This window comes from Pezoporus wallicus, unplaced genomic scaffold (assembly GCF_028554395.1).
Source record: "Pezoporus wallicus isolate ANWC-B61680 ecotype Strahan unplaced genomic scaffold, APGP_CSIRO_Pwel_v1 contig_14703, whole genome shotgun sequence".
Taxonomy (NCBI): Eukaryota; Metazoa; Chordata; class Aves; order Psittaciformes; family Psittacidae; genus Pezoporus; species Pezoporus wallicus.
Genome location: NW_026635616.1, coordinates 1,596,144 through 1,610,188, shown reverse-complemented (window position 1 = coordinate 1,610,188; position 14,045 = coordinate 1,596,144). Strand labels below are relative to the sequence as shown.

The window sequence follows — 14,045 nt, the reverse complement described above, 5'->3', positions numbered from 1 at the left end:
TCAGAAGTGCAGGTTCAGTTATCCTGCACCCTTCAGCCTCTCACATATCCCAGTGTCTTGGGCTATCAGTTGGGTGCTGAGCCATGTTCCGCAGTCTCAAAAGACTGCCTGCTGAATGCACCCCAAGCCACCCATTTGCCATCCGAACACCACATGAAGGTAAAGCATGGTGGATTTTCTCTAGGGGCCTGAGGCAGAAGGAAGCAACCCATTCCCCCCCAGCTTGAAATGCCAGGCCCTTTGCTTTGAAAACCAGATTTCCCTAGAGGCAAAGGCCTGGCATTTCAGAGCTGAGAAGCAAAAATTATCTTTGATGCCATGGAAACCAAACAAAGAGCAACTGTAGTTTGTTGCTTACCTTCCCTCAACAAAAGCCAACAGTGTAGTCCTCAAGGATAGCATCCTTAGTAACCACCCTGCTGCTGGCAAGTCTGAGTGCTGAAGAGAGGAGCACAAGAGGAGGTGTTTGAAGAACTCTTGGAGCTGTTGAAAAAAGGTTATGGGCAGAGGGCTTACGGATGGATAGAAGATTTCTTAAGGCTGAAGAGAAGCACAGGGAGTTAACGCAACTATGACTGACCATGAACTGGGAATTCGCTTGACAGGGTCTTGTAAGCATTGAGAAAAGCCTTCCTGTGACCCATTGGAGATGCAGAGGCAGCTTCTGGAGGTTGTAAACAGGCATGTAGACCTTCTGGGAAAAATAAGCTGCAGCAAACGCTGTCCTCCTCTTCTTCCTTTGGCACAGCACGGCAGCCTCAAGGGCTTTCTCACCGACAAGCACTCAAGGATGCTGTGTAACAGCAGTAGCAGGCCATTTTGCAGACACTGAAGGTGTATTTTCTCCTCTGCCCCTTTAGTAGCAGCTCTGGGGAGCCACCTCCAAACCTGAGCACGAGCTACAGCACAGCCTTTGCATCTCACTGGATCGACCGTTGGGCAGCTGCCGTCTCACAAAGCTGTCAGCTGCAAGGCCCAGCACGGCTGCATGTACAGGCTTAGGGTCTGGTTTGACTTTGGTATTTTTATAATGCATGGGTTTTTTTTTCACTTTTTGAAATCATTTATAGTGCTACTTATGCCAAGTTTTTTATATTGAGAATTGTTTCTTTGTGCGCCATTATATGTGTGTGTGTGTGTATATATATATATATATATATATATATATATATATATATATAAATAAAAGGGCCTGGCCAAGCTACAGTTACTGAAGTCATGAGACACAGGCCTCCGAATGGTGAGAGGAGATCACATCTTGATGTGTAGCTCTGCACCGGTGTTTGTGAAAGTGCTCTTTTTGTATCCTCAGCTTCTGTGGTAACTGCTGTCAAAGGTGGCAACATCAGCAGTAGCATCATTTTCTGTCAAATGGTGTTTGTGTCACTGAGCTTGGGATAGTGCTCTTGCCTTAAATGAGTTTAACATACGAGGCTTTTCCTCTTGCTTGGCTCATGGTGTACTTCTCTTTCTCCCCCTGCTCTTACAGCTGCTAGCAGTGATGCCAAAGCTGGGACAGGAGCTATTGCTGTGTTTCATTGTGTAGCTTGCAAAAACTAGAGCCTTCCAAAGGCAGGTGGAGGCCACAAGCTGCTGAGTCTTTGCAAAGGGCAGTATCACCATCAGCATCATCCCTTTCTACTTGAAATTACCACACACTAGTCAAAAGGTGGTGGTGGGAAAGGAACTGGTGATGCCAATCCCAAGTCAGGTAACTCCAGCTGTGCTGCTCAGAATGTAGTCTGGAAATGGTTTCAAAACACAGAGGGTCTAGGCACAAGAGAGAATATGCTGGGTTACCTGAGCAGCATGCTGTGCATTTGGACAAGCTGCTGATGGCCACCTGCCAGCAGAGGTAGCTTGCCACTTTCTTTAGAATATAAATGCCTTATTTTTATAGGCAAAGGAAGCTTTTGACTTTGTTACTCCTTCTGTATTATTTTATTCTGTTCCTCTATTTTTGATGAGAGAGCTAGCTTTTCTTTGTTACTGATGGCTGGATGCAGAGCTTGGATTTTCACTATTCAGAGGAGCAGGAGGCTTCATAGAGTGCTTAACTGGTGTAGTTCTGGGAATTGGGTATTTAGAGTGTGCTTGCTTCACGACAGAATATGATGCCTCCCCAGCACTGGCCTCTGCTATTAGACTTTGCAACAGTGAAACCAAAATACTGTAAAGAGCAAAAAATAACCTGAAACTGATAAAAATGGAGAAGCCACTGGGAGCTGTGGATGTGACCGTAAAGCGTTTTAAGGTAAGAAGTGTCTGTATAGTGCATAACTGAAAAGCAGTGTGTGTACACGGTATTGCTGATTGTGCCACCACTGGTGATGTTCTAGAGAAGGGCCCAAAAGTACATACTGGGTTTTTCTGGGGGCTCTTCAGCTACGATGGGTGAAGAAATCTGATTCTGTAGCATTATTAGACTAGTTAATTAGTTAGTTAACTTAATAGTTAACTATTAGTTAACTTCTGTAGAAATGTAGGAACTTCATTCATGGTTGAAATGGTATGCATAAGAGAAAACTTTAAAAGCTTGATTATTGAGGAATGGTTCTAAAAGGTAATAACATGCAGATAAAAGTGGAAATGTTGGATAGCAGTCAGGAGGATTTGGAAATGTCTCTTTCATTAAGTATATTCCTTGGAATGCTTTTGAAATCTTGTCATCTGTAAGCTCTGTGTTAGCACCGCTTCTTGTTTCAAAGCAAATTGCAGAAGAATTGCACACACTCAAAGTACAACCCAACACAAGAACTCCCTCGACCTTCCAGCAGCTTACTAGGATGTGGAACCTAAATTAGGCTTGGAGGAAAAAGTGCATTTAGAGGCTTTTAATTTCTTCTTCATGCAGAATCTGGGTGGTTTTATCATAACTGTTGCTGGTACTCTTGCTTGGCAGTGTTGAGACAAATGAAGATAAATAATAGTCTCTTTTAAACATCAAGCCTGGTAGGCGAACACAAAAGCACATTTTCCTCCATGCTTTTTGAACGTGTTCATGACCCTTTCTTTGGAATTTTGTGGCCAATGCTTAAATAAATGTTGATTTGGGGAAAGAATTTGGAAGGAGAAAAGGTGATTGACTGGCAACATGAAGCAGAACCAGTTTTGGGGTGGGATTTGAAGAGGTGCTCTGGCCGTTGGGGATAGCACAGTAGGGATGCTAGAGAAACACTTGTGGGGAAGCAAAGGGGATTGTCCTAGTTCAGGATCTTCAGTTTTTCTGAGAGTTTCTGATCATATGGAAAGATTTCTTGATCTTTGATAAACATTTCATCCACAGCATAATTGCTTACCAGCAGTTTTCCTTTGTGATGTATTTGTTAAATATTACTTCAGGATGCTGGCAAATTAAACAGCTTTTACTTCTTAGAAGCCTTTCACCTTCCTTTACCTTTGTGCAACAGCAGTGTGCTGGGAAGGCCAGGTTATGGTTAAAAGGAGTTTGGTATTCAACAGCTCTGCAAATGAATTTACCTTATTTCTGAGGAAGAGATCCAGGTCTGTGGTTCTGGTAGAAGTTGCACGTTGGGTGTCTAGAGGAACATCTAATGAATTCTCCTGGAAATGTTTGTTAATGTGCCAGAGGTATATGTGATGCTTGAGGGGTTGATCTTTGTTCCAGAAGACTTCCAGTTGCAATGTTGTTCCCCCCTCTGACGTGCAAGCTTTGAGTGTGCCCTGAGTAGCTACAGAACATAGCACAGACAAGAATCTGTGCATATGAACTGCTTGAATAGTTAGCTCCTGCCAGTTCTCTTGCTATGGTTTAATTTCTAGATGAATGATACATAGCTAGATCCTTTTTCTAAGGCAATTTGAGGATGTATTTCTGTTGTGCACCTTGTTATTAAAAGGATTTCATAAAGCTCACCAGAGAGCACGAGACCCCTGTTTGTAATTCTGTATTTTATGTTCTTCAGGCTTAAAAAGCCTCTAATTTGCTTTCCCCTCAGTGATCTCTGAATTATTTTGTATCCAGAATACCTGTAAGGCTTTGATTGATTATTGTGATGGGTAGGAACTGAGTAATCAATTGCCAGGTTCCATTAAGCATAGAAAATAGAAACATTCATTATATTTTCTTTTAAAATTCTGGTTTTCAATGTTATCTCAATGATTTTTATTTACTTGCAAGTTGTTGTGGTTTTTTTTCCAATCCCTTCCACTAAGGACAAACAGAAAACTTCTCCTTTCATCTTCACTCTCTCTGATTTATGATAAATTTAGTTTCCTTCGGCCTGGCATTTGCTTCAGCAGGCAGTCTTCCTTCAAGTACCACCCTGATTGATGTATCATCTTTGATATCTTCCATTAGCCTCCAGGATCACTAAGTTCAAGGCCCTCTTGGAACCTAAGGAGCCCTGCCGAGGAACTGAAGGCCTTCAGAGTCCTTGGGGTGATTGACAAGGTAATTCTTCAGTGGCTCTTCAAGAATTCAGTCATAAATCGACTGCATGCTGACATTTTGTCTTTGAAGCTGTGGATCTTAAGGATATGAAACAAAAGGGGAAAATGACTCAAATGCATCTGCACTTTAAAATAACAAAAGTAGAAGAAAAAAGGCTTTTATCTAAGCAATTCATGTAAGGTCATGCAAAATGTATTCGAGCTAAAGGATAAGGTACATGTTTGGTGGCATTCAATAGGCTGAGGCCTGTTTTTCAAAAGTGAAGTCATGGTTACAGTACTGGGGTAAGGACGACTTGATGTGTTTTTGGTTGAATAATCTGCTGAATATGTGAAATGAAGAGGGGTAGCGGTTCCTACTTTTGAACTGTTACTTTTGAAATGGGGGCTTGGGGACACATGGCTCTTCTCCTTCCCTGAGAACTTGGAGTTTAAATCCCCCGCCAAGACAGACATACAGCAATGAAGCCAAGTTTGCTTTTGACTCATGCAAATCATGGCTTCCAAACTCCCAGGGTAATTCCCTTCTTTAGACAGGAAAGCACCATATGGATATTTTTGCAAGCCTAATGAAGAGACCAGAAGAATTGCTGCATTGTTTTGATGATGCTGATTAGTTATCACCCTACCAAGTACTTCTAAGATGATGCATTATTCAGCAGTGTGGCAGTGGCTAATGCAGACTGTAAGGGCTCATTTCCTTTTTGCCATGCCAATTCCCTGGTGCCTTTTGGTGGTTCCTTATATCGTCTTTGGTTTGCGTGTGATGTACTGAGGCATGGTCAATTGATGCACTTGTATCATACACCAGAAAACCTGTAGCTGGTCCCTTAAGGTCTGGATTGCTCGGTTTCTTTTTCTTGTTGGACTGATGCTAGCTATGGGGACTGATTTTTTGCTTTTCTTTGCCTGTTTCATTGTAATTATGTGCCTAAGTCGGTAACTTCTCCTCAGAGGGCTATATACATTAGGTATTATAGTTGTTTTTATAGTACACAAGGTTTTCCCAGCTCTGACTTCACATGCGTTATATCTTCTTTCCTCAGTTGTAAGTACAGAATTTAGCCTGTGTTCCACTTAGTATATGTATCAGGGAGACAGGTTGGAAAGAGCACCTATCTGTTGAATTAGGCACTAACTAAATTAGTAGCCACTTAACAGATGCAGTAGGCATGGCCCTTGTGAACTAGCCTGGCAGTGTGAGGCTGCAGAAGTGTTGGAAAGGAACCTTTTCAGTATCCTCATTTTTGCATCAGAATACTGAACAGCAACTGGAAAAGATGCTTGATCAGAATTAAGCTTTTGGAGTCCTTGGTGGGATCAGATCTCCTCGATCTTTCTGAGCACATGGCTCCAGTAAGTGTTGCAGGTGGGAGCTGAACGTATCCAGATCTTTCAGGCAGAGTTGGGAAGAATTAGGGCTCTAGTGATGATAGAAATAAAAGATGGTAGTGTTGGAGATGTGTGTGAGGAATAACGGGCCCATGTATACAGCTGGTATGCTCCTGTGTGAACAATATCATAAGGGGCAGAGTTGATGTTTAATTATTGTATGAAAAAGGGGGCAATATTCTTTCTGGTGTCTTTGTACTCTGCATCCATGCTTCCAGATTCTCCTTATTATGAACTTCATCTTATTCTGAGTATGCTGCCTTTTGTTTTCATCTATTTTAAGGTGTTCATAAAGTTGTGAGGTGAATGAAAAACTGCTTTAAGCCCAGATGTTCAGAGCATCTTTTACTTGGGTTTATAATGCCTATGCAAAATGCATGTGAATATAAAACAGAAGTATGCACATGTATCTGTGTGCTGGAGACTATGCCCCTGCCTTTGGTTTAAAGCACCATCTCACCTCCTTCCTCACCATCACTGTTCTTTGCCTCCTTCTCTGCTTATGTAGTGCCCTGAAGCTCTCATCACGGAGAAATCTGAATAAATGTGGAAGTATCCTCACTGGAGACACGTAGATGACAGAGGGTGTTTGCTTTTGAAAGTGGATTCTGATTTTCAAGGCCAGTGTTGAAGATGCCGTGCTTTTGGTCACAAGTCTGTAGCAGATTCAGCATCACAGAGTTTTGCCTGAACTCCTGTTCTAACCCTGTGGTAGCTGCTTTGGTTTCAGCAGAAAATGGGTGTGTGGAAAGTAACTGGCATATTTTAACTGCTGTCTTGCCTAATCCTGTGCAAGACTGGCTTAAACACGCCGTCTTAAAAATGGTGGTGGTTGCTTTGCAGTCTTGTTCTCCTGCTGCTGCTTGAAGCCCCGAGTGGTGTCTGTCTGCCTCAGTGCTGCCTCGAGAAAACCAGCTGTTAACCTGCTCTCCATCAAATGCTGAAAGGTTCAGTGCCTTCCCTCAGAGTAATGTCAGTCTTTGTTCTTCATTTGAAGCGTCTTGAAGTGTTTTGAATTGGCTTCATTTTCACAGACAAAATGCTTCTTGCTACCTGAAACTCAGGGTTTTTCAAACTATTTTAGGCTAGGCAGAATGATTAGGCGTTTAATTTTAGCCTAGCTTATTCCCAGTGTGGCATCTTTCCCTCTTTTTCTGCCTTTCCACCTTCCTTGTCGCCTTAACAAGTTTTGCTGTGTTGACCCTTTTGTGCTGAATCTGAGTTAGAGATCTTAGCATTGTTAGACTCTCTAAAACATGAAAGGTCATAGAATGATGACCCTATCTATGCCTTGCCTCCCATCCTTCTGCTCTCATGCAAAGGATGTGCTGTAAGTCCAGCTATTTTACTAGACCCAAGAGGGCTTACACTTTATGTAAGGAAACCAGGTTTCCTGCATCCTACTGCTGCTATGCTTGCTCACTTTGTGGTGTCAACGGTTAACTAGGTGGTGTTTGCAGGTATTTTATGTGTTTGTTATGGGAAAAGCCTACTGGTGAGTAGGTTTCTGAAAACAGAGGTTTAATGTAATCATCAGGGTGGCTTTTGTCCTGCAAATGTTATGGACTCTGACATGCTGATTGGGCAGCAAAGCTCTTGTTAGTGTTACCACAGGTACCACACTGAAAACAGGCTAATATCTAAATATTTTACCTACTATTATCACCAACGTAGAACGGTCAATTATTTTATCAGTTCATGTAGGTTGAAGTAGGAAACTTCTTTTTGGAATAGTAGGTTTTGCTTTCAAAATTTGCCTAATTAAAAATCAAGGTTGCAGATTCTGTGCTGAGTTTCTGCCCCAGGCAAATCTTTGCTTTGAAGCTATAACTGGCCCCTAAAGAAACGACTTTGTTATGGTGCTGCTGGATACCTTCACAATGCTGTTTCAACCCCAATTTCTTATTCCTTAGAACCCTCTGTTATTTAGATTCATTCAATTTAAAGATTCATCTTGAAAGCAGAGTGCATTAAGTAATAACTATGCTGCTGTAACCAATGACTGTCTTTTATGTCTTTTCTATCCCCTCCCTTGGTCCCCCATCAAGCCACATTGTCTGTGTTGGCACTGGTGTGACTGTGATCAGTCCTTCCACAGATGTCTGTACATTTGGGCTTGTTGTTCAATACGCTGTTTGTTAAGCTCTGTTATACAATCTGAAACCTTAGAAAATAAAATACTCTCTTTGCTAAAATTTTCTGAGTTTCTGGAGAGGATTCTAGAAATAAATGACTTCTCTGAAGAACTGGAAGTAATTCTGTTCATCTTGAATATAGAATCATAGGATAGTCAGGGTTGGAAAGGACCTTAAGATCATCTAGTTCCAACCCCCCTGCCATGGTTATGTTTTGTGGCTCTCGTGCTACGGTGAGAAGTCTGATGGTAATACATTTGGATGAATTGACCTTAGAAAGAGGCAGTACCACCAAATCAGTGTTACTAATTATTTAGAAAGGGTGATTACTACTTGTCTACATGATGAGTGAAAGTGCCAAAAAGCAGAAGTACACAGAGTATATGTAGAGTTCACATGCATGATCTGCAGCCCCGTAGCTGAATTCAAATCAGGTTATGGTTAGTTTTAATGGAGTTTAATCAGAGGATAGGGGAAATGGGCTCGGTTTATGGCAGCGTGTGTGTGGTGCGTGAATAACACTTAAAAACTTTGATGTTCAACATTGTATTTTGAGGTGACATAAGGACTTTTGCAGTTGTAAAACTGAGTTGTCAGTAGCAGATGTTTCTTCTCTCCTGGCTCTCAGGTGCACACTGCCAAGTTTCTTGAGATCATCTTACGGATTCGAATGAGTGGCTGGGTGTATATAAGGGGTATGGGGGAAAGGGAGCTGTAATCAACAACACGATCCAGTCCAGACTTTCTTTCCTGTTTCATTATGGTGCTTTGAAATAGAAACTGTCTGTAAACAGGGTATAGTGAATTCACCTGACTGGCAAGGTTTCCTCATCCAAACAGGGCATAATGGAAAATAGCAGTGGCAAAAATGGTTGCAAATCTGAAACTGAGTAATAGCAGTAACTGTTAATGCAAATAAATAAGCTTTCAAGAGCTTGGTTTATATTTTGATAACCCTTTAGTTTCTTGAGTGACTTGCCAAGTTTTACAAAATCAAATCAACTACAGGGTCGTTGTCAAAACTGATTTCTTGGCTCACTGCCTTCCTTTCCCTGTCGCTGTGGGATTAGTTGTAAGCTACAGTCACGTTTCAAGCCCCAAGTAACAAAACTTGCTCAACTTCAAAACATATTCTCTGTCCCAACTTCGACTCCTGTCCCATCTTCTCTGTCCCCAAACCCCTGCCGCTTGTTTTCCTGAAGTCTTTCCATTTGTACCAGTCTGAACATTTCTGAGTGTTCTGTTGTCATAACCCTTAGTTTCTCTTTAGCTTCCCTATCTCACGATTTCTTTTGACTTCAGTGAATGTTTTGTTTCACCTGACATGAGTCCTAAGATTGGGTAAACTCTTAGGACTCTGCCCTTCCCTTTATAAAATAGAAACTAAATTACTGACTATTTCAGTGCAGGCCTCCAGAAAGAAATAATGTCTAGAGGTAATTTCCTTTAAACCTTTAATATTTAAGTTAGTCTTAACTGTTACTGAGTTGCTCAGTCCATAATTTGTGCCAGGCGATCAGTTGGTGATGCTGAGTGGCATTTCACGCTGTAAACTGTATTCTCTAGTAAAACTTGCCACATATATTTCCTAGGTTAATATTTCACCATTTGTCATTCACTGGCCAGCTTTTAGTTTGCTCTAAGAAAGTGGACTTTCCTCTCTGTTACCAACCAGCTAAAAGTATTTCAAAGTTTGACTCTATGCTACTTTCTTAGCATTTGCATTATTCAAAGCTGCACCGTTTGTCTTTTAAGTACACTATTATTGCAAGTCACAGAATATACAAGCTCTAAGTTCCGTAGAATAATGGTTTGAAAGGAGGAATAATTGCAAACTGAAGATAATTCGTATTGCACAGGTACAAGGATAAGCGATAATCACATTTCTCATACATATTAGGCAAATGTAATCTTTTTATAACAACAGAAGGAGACGAGCGAGAGTCCGGGTGGTGTAATCTGAAAAGTGACAAGAGTAAACCTGTGTTAAATGGATCTTTTAATCCTGGAAGCCTTGACAGGACACAGCTGAGGAGAGGGGGGCGGAATTGCACCCCTGCTTCTGCCTTGTCACCACAACCATATCCTGAGTGTGGCATCCTGCTCTGTGCCAGCCCCTGCTAAGGTTTTCTTGCAGTCCAAAGTACTCACGCTAGACTCGGGTGACCAGCTTGTCTTGTCACTACCTATGACAGGATTTTCCAGCTCTATATGCAAGGAGAAGAATCCCGGGTGATCATCTGATACATCTTCGAGTTTGTAGGACTTGTGCTAGAGAATATAGCCTATGAAAACAGGCTGATAAACTTGGGGCCGTTCAGCCTGGAGAAGAGAAGCTGTGTGGAGACCTCAGAGCAACTTCCAGTGTCTGAAGGGGGCTACAAGGGTGCTGGAGAGGGACTCTTCATCAGGGACTGCAGTGATAGGACAAGGGGTGATGGCTTCAAACTGAAACAGGGCAAGTTCAGGTTAGATCTAAGGCAGAAGCTCTTCCCTGTGAGGGTGCTGAGGCGCTGGCACAGGGTGCCCAGAGAACCTGGCAGTGTTCAAGGCCAGGTTGGACAGAGCCTTGGTGACATGGTCTGGTGTGAGGCATCCCTGCCGGTGACAAGGGGTTGGAACTGTGTGATCTTAAGGTCCATTCCAAGCCAAACCATTCTATAATTTTATGGTAAGAGTGCTTTTTCTTAGGAGCTAAGGACCAGATTTGCTAGATGGGCCACTGGTGACATTATTACCTGATGTGTTTTCAGTGTAGAATAGTAATTTAATAACAGAATGGAGCTGTTTTTAAAGTAATTCCTTAGCTCTGGTGTGTCTTCAGAACCTTTCTGGTATCTGGTACTGCAGTAAGAGATCCTATTCCATTTTCTTTGATCAGGCGTGAGGTATTCTTCAGCCTGTGTTAGTGACTTTAAAGTCACATTCTTGTAAGCCAACATGTTTTAAGGTGCTTATTTTGGTCAGTGTTGAAACCTTCTCAAGTAAATGAGAAGCACAGGTATGTTCTATGGCACGTCCTGATAGTGTGAAGACTAGAAAAGAGTCAGTATTAGATGCTGTGTGTGGGGTAGAGAGGGGAAAAAGAAAAGAAAGGGGAACTGGGGGAGCAAATGTATGCAGTGTGACAGAGGACTGCCTTCATGTCAAAGCCACCCTGCAGGAGAGCAGTGCCTTTAGAGCAGTCCTTAGTTCTTCCAGTGCTGTCCCCTGCGACCTTGGTTGGGTGCTCGGTGGGGTGACTGATGGTTCAGCACGTCCTTTTTTCCCAGTGACTTGCCTGTTGCCTGCCTCTGGGTTTGTGATTCCCCTTATGCTGACTTCTGCAGTATTCCTTCGGTCTCTTATCTCAGGGCTTTGATGCATATGTTCTGAAGGTGGCCACCGTGACTTTGGGTGGCAGCAGATGGTAAACCTTCGGGCTGCCACCGGCTATAGTGGTGTTAAGTTGGAAACTTCCCGTTTGATGAAGAATCAGTAGTGCATATGAAAGAGCTTTTACTGCAGAAATATCTTTTAATTAAAAAAATTAGCATACCGAAACATTTGCTAATTTCTGTGCATTTAAAGGATCCTAAAATGAACTGTTTTCTTAAAGCAAGACTAGGGTTATTTACCAGGCAGGTTTTATTTTATTCTTCTCCAATTAATTGTACCTACTGTATTGAATTGAGTTTAATTTATTTACCATGAAGCCGTTGGATACACTGTAAATCAAATCTAAGAAGCTAATTTTTTTTTAAGTAGCTGCTGTCAGCATCAGAATTAACCCTTGACTTAGAAAAGAACCCTAAATATCACAAGTAGAAAATCCTCTTTGGCATCACGGGGTGTGGGGGGGTATTGCTTTCTGCCACTTTACTGAGATGCTGCCATGCAGCACTGCTGCATTGGCTTGTATTTTGGGATATGCCCGAGAGCTCAAGTGCTTCTGCAAAATAGGGATGTCTGTGCTGCTGAAGACACTTATTTACATTATATATTTATCTGTGGCAATTGCTACTTGTCTGCTGGTGGTTTTGGCCACGTTGAGGTTGTCATCAGTGCAGGAAAACAGGGCAAGGATGAGTAAGCAAAAGTGCCCTAGAAGCCAGCCGTGGTATGTAGACCTTGACTCTACATTAGTATTGTAAATAGGATTTTGCCTTGTCTCCTTTTGTGTCACAGCCTAGTTACTCAGTGCCTAGGAATGCCCTGTTGTGCATTCTTCTCCCTCCCCTCCAAGACAGGATGCTGAATGTTACAGCCAACAGCTCCCTGTTAGGAGGTATTAAATATTGCAGTGGTCATCATCAGTGAAACAGGCTCCCTCAGCTTATGTGAGCTAGAAGCAGCCTAGTCTAATGTGAGCATCCCTGTGATCTGCTTCAGAGAAGAACAGTGTTATGCCACAGGGAATGCTACGTGGAATCCTGTTTTGCCCCATTGTGCCACTGGGGTGGAGAATTGTCCCTTTGCAGTTTAAAAAGAACCCTTAGAAAAAGAGTTTCTGAAGCACCCTCATTTTGCAATGGGGGAGAAGTGTGAAGGAATGCAAACAGGAAGGGCTTGTTGGGGTAGCTCTACTATCTAGAAATTGGCTGTAAAGCATGAGAGTAAGCTGACATTTGGGTCAGTGACAGGTTTACTGTTACTGCATTTCTGCAGGAGCCTGGTGGTGCATCCAAGAGCTGCTCACGTTTCTCTGCTCTGGATGTGTGATAAAACGTCAGGCAAATATACTTGCGACCATCTTGTTCCTGCTCTTACCCCTTCCTGAGTTTTCTGATAGTGATTTGTTCATTCGTGAGGTCCTTTAATGATTTGGTGAACCTGGTTAAACCACTTCTTTGTGATATGCGTGCCGGCTGCCTCCCCTTGAAGCAGGTTCTTGGTTAGGTGGGCCCATGTCTGCAGTCTGTCAGAGCCAAATGGAGCATCACTAGGTGGATTTCTAAAGTTACATTTATGGCTCTTCCTGGGCTTCTTGGAGTGCCTTTTGAGACAGAGAGTCTTGCAGAAAGGTCACTATTGAATCAGCAAAGAAATAACTTTCCATGAAATGAAGTGGAGCTGGAGATGATCCTCACTGCAGGGAAGTCTGATGCTTGATGGGAAGGTAAAAGAAAGAAGCTGGTTAGTGAGACTGCTTAGCCCATGTTGGCAGTTAACCTCAAAGGCACACCGATACTATTTGTTGTTATTACAGTTATAAAACTGTAGCTGCTGCTTTCATTTTGATGTTGTAATAGAAGGACAGATGAAGCTAGCCCTAAAGGGACCTGTTGTCTGCTTTAGTCGCGTTAGTGGTAGTCATTCTATATGTTGTCTTATAGGGCGAGGGCTCAGTAATCTGTTCTGTACGCCATATGCTAATACAGTGCTGATAAGCAAGTGTGAAAAATGAAAGGGAGGAATACATTAATTGTATTTGTGCAATAAGGTATGCTATCAAAGGTAATTATTTCATGACAGTTTTAGTTATAGCAGTTGTTTTATCATGGAATAAAAGATGGCTTTAGGAGCCTGTTATTGGGAAGACAATTGTATCAAATTAGGACCAAATTAGATTTTTGTCTTTATAAAGGTGAGCAAACCCATGAGCAGTTTTTAAATTGGTGTCTTCTACTCTACAAATGAACAAATCCTGTTTGAGGGTTAAAGAAGCTATTATTCTGTCCTTTATGCTGACAGCTTCATTACTGATTGGCCTACTGTTGGTATTAAAAAAATGTTTGGCTCCTTATGATCTTTGTGCATGCAACTATAATATTAATACAGACCACGGAACTGTTCATTAAGAAATGACTTTAAATGAGGTTGGTGCTTGTAAATCTGGAGAGATACAGATGTTAAATGCTGCCATTCCTTTTCGTATACAGCCGTATGGCTAATAATTTCCAAGTGGCTAAAGCTCTTGTTAGCAAGAGTGCTGGTGTGTTAAGAATGGCCCCATAAATAACTTTAAGACCTGAAGTTGAAGGTGCTTCTTTTAAAGACTATTGTTAACTAAACATTATTGCCAAACAGATGGAAAGCATTCACCAGCCTGATGTTTTTAGGTCTAATTATATTATCGCCAGTCCTGTACGGCTCAGTTGAAGAGGTGTATCCAGAGGCCAATTT

The 14,045-nt window shown here is 42.0% G+C and overlaps 1 protein-coding gene across 11 annotated transcripts in view; it reads left to right on the top strand.

Annotated features, from left to right (window-relative positions):
- The window catches only part of RPS6KC1 (ribosomal protein S6 kinase C1), a 91,589-nt gene that overhangs the window by 45,430 nt on the left and 32,114 nt on the right, over positions 1-14,045 (top strand). For 8 of the 11 annotated variants that reach the window (XR_008970593.1, XM_057397047.1, XM_057397044.1 and 5 more), the window contains one exon: positions 4,322-4,414. The exons of 2 other annotated variants lie outside the window; for them this stretch is intronic. Coding sequence is in view for 8 of the 9 variants with exons in the window: in XM_057397047.1 (XP_057253030.1) it covers positions 4,322-4,414 (93 nt within the window). In the remaining variant the exon portion in view is untranslated. Of the gene's footprint in view, positions 1-2,108; positions 2,255-4,321; positions 4,415-14,045 lie in introns of all 11 variants that reach the window. One more of the 11 variants, XM_057397051.1, reaches the window with a different exon arrangement.